This window comes from Oncorhynchus keta, chromosome 14 (assembly GCF_023373465.1).
Source record: "Oncorhynchus keta strain PuntledgeMale-10-30-2019 chromosome 14, Oket_V2, whole genome shotgun sequence".
Classification (NCBI taxonomy): domain Eukaryota; kingdom Metazoa; phylum Chordata; class Actinopteri; order Salmoniformes; family Salmonidae; genus Oncorhynchus; species Oncorhynchus keta.
The window spans coordinates 74,932,218-74,945,875 of record NC_068434.1 but is presented as its reverse complement, the minus strand read 5'-3'; the positions used below and the strand labels follow the sequence as shown (position 1 = coordinate 74,945,875).

Here is a 13,658-nt window from a genome sequence, read left to right as displayed (position 1 = left end):
CTCAGGAAGACAGCTCACAGGAAGACAGCTCACAGGAAGACAGCTCTCAGGAAGGCAGCTCACAGGAAGACAGCTCTCAGGAAGACAGCTCACAGGAAGACAGCTCTCAGGAAGACAGCTCACAGGAAGACAGCTCTCAGGAAGACAGCTCACAGGAAGACAGCTCACAGGAAGACAGCTCACAGGCAGCACACTGGTAAAATACAAAAAAAGATTGATGAAGAAAACAAAAGACACTTAAATGGTTTTTTAAAATGTTTGGAAATGGCTCCTGCTCCAGAACATTTATTTGTATATATTATTTTACTCCAGCAAACAGAGGTTTGGAGAAAGGAAAAGCAGCTTTCCTCCCTGCTGAACCGTATACACCATGGATATGTGTTTTATTTACAGCCCTGATATATCACTCACCATAACTGCAAATAGTTGTTTTGTGAATGGAAAGAGAGACTGTTTATGGCAGCAGAGAAATGACTGCAGGTGTATATCAACTTGAAACAATGACAACTGTAGTGTATATCAAAAACGTCATCTCAAAATAAATATAAGACCACAGTGTTGTTAATTGTCTTGGAATCAAACACCTCTGAAAAGCTGTTGTTTCCTGAAACCTTGCCTAAAAATGACTCCATCTTGTTACCCTCAACCCTAGGCCTAGCAAGATGATGATGAGCCATAGATGGCAGGGATCCAAGGAGATGAATGACCACACGTCGTTTGAGTTGATCGCTCTCTGCCTGACCTTTCCTCTGGCCCTGCTTGGCACATAAACCTGTCTGTGTCTGGCTGCAGGAGCACACACACTGGGCCTTGCCCTCTGAATGTCTACCTGTGCGATAGGTCACAGGTCCTCTACACACCTTTACTGCATGCTTTCTCTGTCTCCCTAATGGTCTCTTCTCATTGGGCGGAAGGGCTGGGATGCTGCACGGTTTCAGAAAACAACATCATTGTCTTGAGATGAAAGGTAATTAACATAAATGTATTGCTTTGTTTGAGTAACATGATATTTTAGGCATCAGGTTGAGGATGTCTGAATATGGACACCAAACTATAATCTAATCTCTACCATAAGTTCATGTGAAAATCATTTTGTGGCACTCATTCTAATGATAAACTATGACTTATGGGCCACCTTAGGTAAATAATTGTCCTTAAAAAATGCAATCCCACACTGCAGTAGAAAATAAAATGTTGAAAGGTATCATGAGAAATCAATGTAGTTTTTGCACGAGAAATCAATGGACAATCAACGCACAACAACAACAAAATAGAGACTCGGATCTTAAAACAAAATGTCTCTTTAATTTGTAAGTGTCAACAGCAGTACAAAAGATGGGAGTGATGGTGAGACTTTGTCACACAATTTCTTACTCTTTTACGCAAAAGGAGGAAACTCTTGAGGTAAATGAGCTTAAACAGGCAGTTAAACAACCCACTCCTGCCTTGTTACATCAATGGATTGAGTACATACAGAAAGATGATGTTACATTACAATATGCCTGAATGCATCCTGTGGGGAACACAGCCTAGATATTTGCACACATTACTAAGGTGCCTAGATACACCCAAATGTGTCAGTCATCTGGTGTATTTTATTTGATATAGTGTATTAATACTACCAACACAGAGGAGACTGGTCTCCAATACATACCACTGTAGAATTATTTCACCTTAAGTTTACCTCACGTCAATACTGCACATGGAAACCAAAGACTTGCTGGTTTACATTTTGAAGCCAAGCAAAATAAAATATTTTAGTACCTTTTCCTTTTTTATTTGAACAATAATATCCTCAGCACGTAGCTGTCCTTTTGTACTGTATGAAGAAGAAAGTGAACACAAATGTGATGGCAACCTTTTTTTAAGTTCAATTAAAAACTTTACACTGGACTGTACAAGATATTATGATAAACTATTTACATTTTCAAAATTAAAACTTTTTTTCAAAGCAGCAACAGACACTATTTCATTTTCTCTAGTTACGCCCAAACAATACCTGCCATGGGCCTAGGTACCTGCCAAGAAGTTGATTTCTACGCAGAAAACTGTATCAGTCTGCCAGCGGTTTCAAAACAGCAACAGCCCCAGCGACAGAAGAGCCACACACAGTGTTGCTTGAGAGACAAAAAATGAATCTAGAAAGCAAAGTACCATTGACAACTGTATAAGTTGTCCCCAACAGCAAATGTTACACTCCTGAACAGCAGCTAGCATGTCAGTCCAGCATGTCAGTGAATTGTGCTAATTAAATTAACACAGAGAACATTCCCACCATATACATCACATGACAGAAAAAAAATAATTACAGTTAAGTTAAGTTATTGAAACAGCATACAAGCTTTGTCTTCAATTGTTGAATTTTGTTCGCATTTACATGGCTGAGAGACAGATGGATTAATAGAAAAGGTCATGACTACACTTTGCTGATGGCTGGATGGGCTACCTTTAAAAAGGTCAGCAACACATAGAAAAGGACAAAAAGAGTATAGGCCTAGAATACACACTAGTGGCTCTGCATTGTGCCACGTTAAAACTAATAAATATTTGCACACTCCCTTCAATTTCAGCTCCCCAAGAACTTGTGTAAAATTGCCAATGAATAAAATCCTCTTGGGTCATTCTAATTTTAAATGTAACAAATGCATGCAGATGTGCAATTAAAATGTAGCTATTCATTTATGCTACTGTCAACCCCTCCGTTCAAATTTGGCACATAACAGTATAACCACTGAGGGCTGTGAAAAACACAAAACACAAGTGATAAGGTATGTCGCTAGGATTGAGTCATGATTGCAAACGCAAGTTGTATAATAAAAACATATGCATCTTAACTGCTTGTTGTTCAGATGAATTTTAGCACTGTCCCTATGAAAGATACAGAGTACTTTATTTGTACCGACTTTGCATGTAATTAGATACAAATGAAGTTATTTATAAAAATAATGTTTGTCCTTAATGTCTAAGGCTAAGGAGTACGGCTTGGGTTTTGATTGGCTCCTTGAATTGTCTGAGGGAGGTCATTGAAACGCTAGCAAGAAGGGGCCTGTCTGTCTATCTCAGCTACAGCTCCGTCCAATACTGTCCAATACTGTTCTCTTCAACCGTCCAATAATGTTCTCTTCAACCGTCCAATACTGCTCTCTTCAACTGGGAGAAATAATCAGAATCTACATGACTTACAGTGACTTGTCAGTTTTAAGAACATGGATCAACATACAGTGATGTAAAAAAGGAAGAAAAAAAGAACAGCCAAATACATAACTTATACTTCACTAAGTACTTATGAACAAAAATATAATTCTATTTCCTATGTTGTATTTACAATAAAATCTATAATGAAATGGTGAATTTACTGAAAAATGAAGCTCCAATTCATTAAACATATATTTTTTTCTCTGATTGTCCTTTCATTATGTTCTACTGACAATTTTAGAGCCAACAGAGGCTAATAAATACAATAAAATGTATATTCTCACTATATAGCTTCAAATACAATATACAAAACAAAACATATGTGACCAATAAAATGCGTGTCTGAAATCCGGTGTTTCTCAGCTAACCAGTTACTATGCAAGCCTTCTGTTGAGTTTACTGCTCAGTCTTTCTCGCGCGCTGTCTCTCTCCCCTTGGTGGCCCTGGAGCTTAGACAAAGTGTTCATTCACTACACATGTCTTTGCATAAATAAACAAAACAAGACGACTGAAAAATGATTCAAATCTGGTAACTGTGAGAATGAGCCCACGAGTCCAACTCATCGGGACTTTTGTTCATTCAGGTTTTTTTCTGGTACAACAGCTTCACATTAGTCAGAATTGATAAAAATACAATTTATATCCAGTGCTTATAACACTTATGAAACATTGTCTCCTTGCGAGATATAAGTTCATTGTTTTTTTTGTTTTTTTTGTTTGTTATACAAGCGCAGTCAAGTTTCAGTCCTATCAACAGTCCTTTTTTAACTACCAGCCCACTGAATTGGTTTGGCATGGACGTAGAAATATGTACAAATCAACCAATCAACCAGAAAACAGAAGTAACAGCTTAAAAACCTAGACTTGTGGACCTGGAGGGAAATCCGTTTAGGTTTGTGTTTGGGAGGAAATCCTAGAAAAAAGCATTGTACCTTAAAACAACAATAGCAACAAAGAAACCAACCAACCAAAAAAAGAAAAAGAAACTGAAATGGAAATTAATAATGAGGTGCTTAAAAACTTCTAAGACTTAAGATAAATACTTCAAACGTAGACACAACACAATAAAAGCCAGCTCTGAATGGGCCGAGTAAAATTTTAAGTATTAAAGAGCCATCTGTATCAATTAGACCTGGGAGAGTAATGCAGTGACCAGCAGTAGGAGGGAGTCCTGGCCATGTAGACAGCCAGCGCTGGTGACCAGCCATTTAGATCATTTTAAACCTCTGGGCTTGGTCTGAAATGGACAGGTTCAAGGGCACGGAGGAGAATAGCCGGGCTCATGCATTAATAATGCTGCATTTGAGATGATACCCACTCGTCAGTCATTTTAGTAATCCCCCACAGCTTGATGTACTTGTTCCATCTGCTCGCCAGCGCCTAGTGGCTGGGCCAGGGCGGGAGCCAGGGCAGAGGCCTCACTGTCTGTGCTTTGATGGAGAGCACAATAAGCGCTACGTGCCCCGTCCTTATTGTTCCCCCTCTCGCCTCTCTCCAGCATAGCGCTGCCTGCCACTCTGAGCCAGATGGCACCCCCTGGGTGTGGGGGTTGCCATGGGAAGGGGTCGAGACAGGGCAGGGCAGAGAGGGAGGCACTTAGTCCTTCTGGCCTGTAGGAGGGCTACATTATGGACAGTAAGGCCTTGACTGCTGGCCATCTCTAGCTGTTTCTCCATAGGTAACAACCTGGGATCTGTTCAACTGGTAAAAGGACCATTCAAGAGGTAAAGGACTTTCAGTTTGTGACTGATTGTTACAAGATTAAGAGCTGATTGATTGTGTTATATTTCATACTCATTGCCTGTATGTAAATAAAATACAGAAGTGTAATTTCAATTGCTCTAAAATACTTACATTTATCTTTATGTAAAATAGGCAACTGGCCATTATAAAACAACAAACATTTTGTTCAATATAACATATTAACTCAGTTGAAAAATGAAGTAGTAAGTGTTAATATCTAAGTGCATGAATGTAGAGAATCACCATCACAGCTCTGGTATGGCTTATGAAATACTGTTGTGTTTAATATGACTCGTTAGAATGTAATACCTTGTCTGTAACCCTCCTTTAATAAAAGCACGATGTTATTCCCTCACACACTGCCTCTTCTCTTAAGACTGCTGCAGTAGTTAACTCTGCTTTAAGACCTTCCCGTGTCAATTTAAGATTTACAATGTCCAAAAAATACTTCAGATTTAACAACAAAAAAAAAGACCAAAGACTTTAAAACTTGCCGCCCCAGTAGGGGCTAAAGTGTTTAACCAAACGTACTGTAGCTACACATTGTAAAACAGCAATTTGTGATTATAATGCCCCCAAAGCTGCCTTTCGCTGCCTTTCCAATCCCACAGATTGGATGCCTTTGGCCCCTTGGAATTCTGGCCTGATTACAATCACTCTGATTAAGAACTTGGTAAGACTGAGTTGAAGAATGAGCAGAGAGTGTGAGGGGAGTGTTATAGTGCTCTGTGTTAGACTGGGCTGGTGACATGAGCTGGAGAGGGACATGGAGAGAAGGGCCTGTTGGTCACCGCATTGGTCTCCATGGAGAACAGCTGCCATTATGAACAACCACACCTGAAGCTATGGCATCACTTCCTGTTCCTGCCCTAGACACAGCACACCGTCTCCAGATTCCTGAGTGTTTCAATATAGAAGGTATATAAAGAAACTGGATTTTGAAGCCGCACTAAGATATTAAGAGATTGTCTAAGACTCGAGTCTCTCCCTCGAGACTCAAACAAATGATTTAAGACAAAAGAAAAAAACCTTGAAACGTTTGGCACATCTGCACAAAATTGTACAGTATGTTAATAATACCAATAATAATTATAATAATGATAATACTAATACAATTAATAATAAGGGAGTCTGATTATGTCTCAGAATTGTGGAATTGTTCTGTTTGTTTGTTTTTAGTTAATAGGAATTTCCAAATATTTTGTTTTCTAAATAGTTTCAAATAAATTGGTATTTAAAACATTCACAAGCTGTTGGCTGGCACAGCATACCTGAGTGAGAATATATAACTCCCATCAAAAACAGTAATGAAATCTATTAAAAGCATTTAACTGAAGAGAAAAAAATAATATATATATATCATAAGAAAAAAAGTAAGACTGTAAGAATTATGGATTCATATCAAACGTTACATTTCAAGTCCTGTCATTCAAAGTTGTATGGGCAATAACCTAATTGTGTAAATGTCCATGAAGAAAACACAAAAAATAAACGATGAGATAATAAACAACAAAAGGAACTAAACCAAACTGCTTCACACACTGTAAGAAACATTTAAGACCTTTAGCTGTTGATTCTGATGGAGCCACATATGCATGCAGGCTCCTAAATGATGCATCAACACAACCATTTATTTTTCTTCTGTATTTTTTTGTTCTTCTGTTTCTCCTCCTTCAGTCAGTCTTCCGCCCTGGGGATGGTTCTCCAGTACGAATGTGTGTATGTCTCGGCTCGTGTGTTGAGAGGCCTCAGTTGGCGCTGACGATGGGCTCCAGTGTCTCAGTCTCACTGCTGTAGTCCGATTTGGGCTCCTCGTCAAAGTCCTCGTACATGTCCATCTCATCTACCTCTCCGTTGATGATGGGGACGTTGGTTAACATGGCACTGGGCTCTATCTTCATGTTGTAGGTGCTCTGGATGACGGGAATGGCCGGCTCCGGGCTTGCTGAGGCGCTGGAGCACTCCGACGTCATGTGAGGGGAGGGTGTGGTCGTTGCCATGGTTATGGCCCCAGGGTAGACCACGCCGGCGCTGGTGCTGATGGGGATCTGCGGTTGTTGCCTGTAGAGAGAAAACGAAGGACAGTGAGAGAGAGAGAGACTATTAGGCAAGTTTGTATAATCCAGACTTAATTATCTTAACAATATCAGTTATGTGTTATTTGAAGTAAAAAGGCTTTACTTCAAATATATATAAAGGAAAACAATTAGAATCACATGGGATGAGCAAATGGAAAGAATGCTGACAGTGTGTGTGCTGCTCAAGACAACCCTAAAGACACCTCCACTTCAGCACTTAAACTGAGAGAGCTAGCTGGATTAACTGTTCTCCACAGAGGTGTGTTCTCAGCCAATGGTTCTGTGAAAATGATTTGGGAGAACAGTTGTCCAGAAAGCACCGTTCTGAGTCGTTCTGAAACGGCACCCAGTTTATTGGTAACATAAAGCCGATTGGTGGTTAGTGCGCTCTCTCTTTCTCTCTCTCTCTCTCTCATCTGGTGTTTTAGCAGTGATTGATACTCCAGTGATCGTATAGCTTACGGGTGATGAGGGAACACCTGGAGAAGCCTTCTCCTTACTGACCACACGCAGTAAACTGGGAAGTTAAGCTTCAGACAGCTGCCCTCCAGGCCTCTGTAAACCTCTACTTATGCTTTATATCCTGTAATACTGTCGGCATCTCTTTCTCTGCTATTGCAGTCGGCTATTGTCTCAAATTGATAAATCACTACTATTAAAAAACACTTGACAGTAAAGTGGATGAGGAAATGTGTTTGACTTGGGGTTTCATTAATGTTCCGCAAACCGGTTGGAAATTGCGTACGACGAACTATCACCACCGTCATCACGACACGTGGAGAAAAAAACAACACGTTTTCTTTTTACGGAAAAGGGAAAGTAGTTGAAACGTTATTCATCTATTCTGAGGGCTGTATAACATACATGATTTAATGGGTTGATGAAATGGGTTGATTCGAAGGTCAGGGGCTTAGTGTGACAAGTTACAGACACACTACAACAATCTTTAGTGTAAGCACAGTGAAGAGAGAGTCTGTTCTCAGGCAAAAGGCCAACTGATTTCAGAATAGTCATTTAGCTGTGTGTCTACGTGTGTGTGTCGCGCCTGTGCTCTAAGCCTGGCGTTCTTCACTGTGCACCTACCCCACAGTGAAGAACTGCCTCATCTCTTGCCGTCGCGAGCGCATCATCTGCTTGTACTCGCCGATGCGGAGCTTCTTCCCGTCGATGATGCAGGTCCTCTTGGGCCGGGGCTTGTACTTGTAGTTGGGGTACTTCTCCAGGTGGATCTTACTGAGACGGGCCTGTTCCTCATAGAACGGCTGCTTCTCCTGGTTGGTCATAGACTTCCAGCGAGAGCCTGTAACACAGCAGACACACAGATATCAGTAAAACATACACTTTGAACGTACATTTTCACTACAGAGGTGTAAAAAGGACTTTGGAATAATTAGTTAATAAGACTCAATAGATATATCAATGCAAATAGGAGATTCCATTGTAGATACAGTATATTATTTTGTGGTCTCTGTAGTAACCATGTAAACCCATAAAGCCAGTGGCTGGGATGTGGGTGAGTTAACAGGAACTACACCAGGCCTGTAAATAGTCTCTAGCTGATCTCTAGTGTGTCCTGCTCCTACCTGGGTGACGCCACTTTTAAAAGCTGTGATCTATTGACTCTCAGTGCAGTGGGGACGAGACCCATTTAACCACTGTCATTTTTCATGACAAACACTGACGGCAGTGACATGGCGGTAAATCCGTCTGTAAGCCAGGGCTGATTGAGCCACTGTGGCGAATCAGACAACACGCCACCCCCCGCCTCACCCCCCACTCCCACTGGTACCGGGCTACAAATGTTTATGTCCACATAGACAGGTATTAACCACAGTGGGCTTCAGCGGGCACAGAGCACACTAGATTAATTAAACACACCTAAATGAGCATAAAAGTCATTAAGATATTAAAACTGTTACAAAGGTTTTAAGTTATACCCTGTCTGAATCAAATTTGCAGTTGGAAAAACCTGACTTTTTTATACGGAGAAAAATATTTTCTACATATCAATGAACGACTGTAGATTTCAGCTCTGGACCGCCAGACCGCTGGGTCTCACATCACGAACAGTAACGTGTTAGATTCTGTCCGCCAGGCAATTTGCCTCCACAGTGTTCCACTGTTTCATGAATGGCGTTCTGTTTCTTCTTGTTGTTAACATAGTGGTTTAAACACTACACGTTTATGACTATTGCCAACAGCTAAACAGCCTAGTGTTTATACCCAGCTGAGGGGAGATTTGTGGGAGAGAGAGAGAGAGAGAGAGAGAGAGAGAGAGAGAGAGAGAGGGGCTGTTGAGGAGGATTACACTACACCAGGCTTTTCATACGGGAAGACGCTTTTGGGCTTTTGCTATGGTTTCAATTCATTGTGCTTAATAGGGAACATTTAATTTTAACGAAAGCATACAACATAATTGAATAATGAACAGATTGTATCAAGCCTATAAGAACTGTTTTGTCAGCGTCTGTGGGAGAGACAAAATTCCCATTGACAACCCTAAGAATGCTAATTTCAACAAACCTATAAAAAATATATATTTTCATTTTTTTTTTCATGCCAGTTTCCTGACTTTCTGACCAAATCCGATCCTGTTCCTTCCAACTTGGTCTGATTTTTTTTATTTTTTTTACATAATCTAACACAGGAAGTCTAACAGACTGTAACAGACTCTGTAATGGCTGGATGAAGGAGAGAGGTATGGCTGGAAGAGAGAGAAAGAAGAAAGGCTTACCCAGGATCTTGCTGATGTTGGAGTTGTGCATGTCTGGGAAGGCTTGGAGGATCTTGCGGCGCTCATCTTTGGCCCACACCATGAAGGCGTTCATGGGTCTCTTAATGTGGGGCTCGTTGCTGTTCCTCCCCCGGGCTTCTCTGTAGACCCGTGCCTCGGCTGTGCTGGCACCTCCTGTAGGCCAACAATAATACTGTTGTGGTTTATCTGCTCCGGTACCAGAGCCATTCAGAGCTTTCCACCCTGGAAACACCAGAGTAGGAACAAGAAGGAGAAGAGAGAGCGAGGCGAGCAATTAATCAACTGCCACGAGCCACGTTCAACCCCCCATACCCAATGGGCTGTCATCACTACTACTGAGACTGAGACTGGGGCTGAGACTGGGGCTGGACTGGGATCCAACTAGAGCAGGGGTAGGGTAGGGTTGGTGATGGGGCTGGACTGAGACCAGACCAGGGGTAGTGTTGATGCTGGACTGAGACCAGACCAGGGGTAGGGTAGGGTTGGTGCTGGACTGAGACCAGACCAGGGGTAGGGTAGGGTTGGTGCTTGACTGAGACCAGACCAGGGGTAGGGTAGGGTTGGTGCTGGAGCTGGACTGAGACCAAACCAGAGGTAGAGTTGGTGCTGGGGATGGACTGAGACCAGACCAGAGGTAGGGTTGGTGCTGGACTGAGACCAGAACAGGGGTAGGGTTGGTGCTGGACTGAGACCAGACCAGAGGTAGGGTTGGTGCTGGACTGAGACCAGACCAGAGGTAGGGTTGGTGCTGGACTGAGACCAGACCAGAGGTAGGGTTGGTGCTGGACTGAGACCAGACCAGAGGTGGGGTTGGTGCTGGACTGAGACCAGACCAGAGGTAGGGTTGGTGCTGGACTGAGACCAGACCAGAGGTAGGGTTGGTGCTGGACTGAGACCAGACCAGAGGTAGGGTTGGTGCTGGACTGAGACCAGACCAGAGGTAGGGTTGGTGCTGGACTGAGACCAGACCAGAGGTAGGGTTGGTGCTACACTACAAGGTGAAGGAAATTGAGTTCTCAAGGTTCCTTTCCACTGGACCAGACTGGCTCTGACAACTGGATTTGACGAGCATGTTTTGAATGTAGAACAAGGGGACATTGTGAGAGCAGGGGAGCCACCCTACGGATCAACACATATCCAAACCCAAAAGAAGAGAACCATGACTTAAATGCCTGTTAAATATTTTGTCTGGGGCTCGACAAGCATTCACACTTCTATATTCAGCCCCATACGTTTCAAACTGAAGTTCCAGAAGTTTCTTTAAAACAAGCACGAATGCCAACTTAAATAACAAATATGGAGCGTGAGGCAGTCCTTCTAAGAAAAATACAATCAAGGAGGGAAGAGACTCTGCCAAGTGCTTAATATAACATTCTTCTTCTTAAGCCCCCTCCCATTTGCTTCCTTTTATATGTAAGATGTGAAAGAATTAAATAAAAGATGTATGAATATTTAAACAAACAAAAACATGTTGATAAACAAGACTTGAAAAATAAGACAAAAAAAGCTTTCCATATGCTACCATCCATCTTTAATGATCCAAAATCTGGAAAGGAAAGCTTAGGATGACTCATGCATATTTCATCATCCACATGTGAAGTGTTCTCATTAGGATCTTCTACTAGTCCTCCATCTTGGCACACGTTACCTGCACTTTGATTTCTAGTATTATTTCAGTTGATCAACAAAATCCAACTGTTAATGAGTAATGGAGTGTAGTGCTTCTCTGTGATTAATTCACTATCCACAGACTCATTCACTGGCTCTGTTCAGCACAGTACAGAGATACGCCCTAAGTAAGACATGGAGAGAAGAGGACTGGCTCAACTTTAGATAGAGCTTTAACTATCTATAGGAGACTGTTTAAGGAAACAGCAGGTGAGAGACAACACACATGCGCACACACACACACACACACACACACACACACACACACACACACACACACACACACACACACACACACACACACACACACACACACACACACACACACACACACACACACACACACACACACACACACACACACACACACACACACACACACGTCCTGCTGGGCTGGGGGTGGACAGCCATGTCCAGACTGATAAGGGGATGGAGGTCCTGTGGTGGTAGGCCTGATCTCTAGGAGCGAGACCTGGGACTCGGCTGAGGCTTGGCTGGGACTCAGGGGGGACTTAGGCTGGGGTCCGAACGTCCAGCAGGAGGCCTTATTCTCCCAGGCCCCCGCTGGGCTGTGCCTCCATATAGGGCCTCCAAGTCCATTTACACCAGCTCATGTTTAACAGTCATACCGACACATTTATGATCCAGAAAGGCTTCCCTTTATCTGGGAGGCCAGTGCAATTTGCCTCTTCACACCGTCACGGTACATCAGCCAGAGCCCTGGGGACTCAGCTCTTGTCATTTAGCCTCCGCCAGGCAACATTCTCAGAGCCACAGTCATATCAGGCATCTGACGGTTAGACCCGCTCATCTGCCTACTCTGCACTGTGCATTGATGGATATAGACGAGCTCAGACTGGCCTGCACCATACTGTTCATATGCTCATCCTCCTTCAGAGCCCTGGGGAGAGACCCCGGTCAACAAGCTCTTCTAGAGCCCAGCCTTTCTTCTCCAACTTCAGGTAAAAAGCCTATTTCTCAACAGACACACAAGACAAAAAACCCTCTCACACCTACTATCTCTCCTTAAAGGAATAGTTCAAGATTTTGGCAATGCCCCTTATCTACTTCCCCAGAGTCAGATGAACTTGTGGATGCCCTTTTTATGTCTCTGGGTGCAGTTTGATGGAAGTTGCTAACTAGCGCTAGCACAATTGCTAACGTAATGACTGGATGTCCATGGGTATCTGCTAGCTAACGCTAGTTAGCATTGGCTCGCGAAACTACCTTTAACTTCCTTCCTACTGGACACAGAGATATACAAATGGTATCCACTAGTCCATCTGACTCTGGGGAAGTAGATAAAAGGCATCATTGTAAAAAAATCTTGAAATATACCCTTTAACACACACATACCTGTACACGTGCCTGGTTGAGAAAAGTATATACAGTGGGGCAAAAAGTATTTAGTCAGCCACCAACTGTGCAAGTTCTCCCACTTAAAAAGATGAGAGAGGCCAGTAATTTTCATCATAGGTACACTTCAACTATGACAGACAAAATGAGGGGGAAAAAATCCAGAAAATCACATTGTAGGATTTTTAATGAATTTATTTGCAAATTATGGTGGAAAATAAGTATTTGGTCAATAACAAAAGTTTATCTCAATACTTTGTTATATACCCTTTGTTAGCAATGACAGAGGTGAAACGTTTTCTGTAAGTTTTCACAAGGTTTTCACTCACTGTTGCTGGTATTTTGGCCCATTCCTCCATGCAGATCTCCTCTAGAGCAGTGATGTTTTAGGGCTGTTGCTGGGCAACACAGACTTTCAACTCTCACCAAAGATTTTCTATGGGGTTGAGATCTGGAGACTGGCTAGGCCACTCCAGGACCTTGAAATGCTTCTTAAGAAGCCACTCCTTCGTTGCCCTGGCGGTGTGTTTGGGATCATTGTCATGCTGAAAGACCCAGCCACGTTTCATCTTCAATGCCCTTGCTGATGGAAGGAGGTTTTCACTCAAAATCTCACAATACATGGCCCCATTCATTCTTTCCTTTACACGGATCAGAAGTCCTGCCTGGTCCCTTTGCAGAAAAACAGCCCCAAAGCATGATGTTTCCACCCCCATGTTTCATAGTAGGTATGGTGTTCTTTGGATGCAATTCAGCATTCTTTGTCCTCCAAACACGACGAGTTGAGTTTTTACAAAAAAGTTATATTTTGGTTTCATCTGACCATATGACATTCTCCCAATCTTCTTCTGGATCATCCAAAT

At 42.4% G+C, this 13,658-nt stretch overlaps 1 protein-coding gene across 15 annotated transcripts in view; it reads right to left on the bottom strand.

Annotated features, from left to right (window-relative positions):
- Window positions 1-1,283: 1,283 nt before the first annotated feature.
- The window catches only part of LOC118373071 (transcription factor SOX-6-like), a 227,102-nt gene continuing 214,727 nt past the window's right edge, over window positions 1,284-13,658 (bottom strand). For 11 of the 15 annotated variants that reach the window (XM_052462572.1, XM_052462570.1, XM_052462575.1 and 8 more), the window contains 3 exons: window positions 9,751-9,993; window positions 8,100-8,316; window positions 1,284-6,999 (listed from right to left, as the gene is read on the bottom strand). In XM_052462572.1, the coding sequence (XP_052318532.1) occupies window positions 6,687-6,999; window positions 8,100-8,316; window positions 9,751-9,993 (773 nt within the window). In that variant the 3' untranslated portion in view covers window positions 1,284-6,686. The remainder of the gene's footprint in view (window positions 7,000-8,099; window positions 8,317-9,750; window positions 9,994-13,658) is intronic. The other 4 variants (XM_052462573.1, XM_052462574.1, XM_052462579.1 and 1 more) reach the window with 2 other exon arrangements.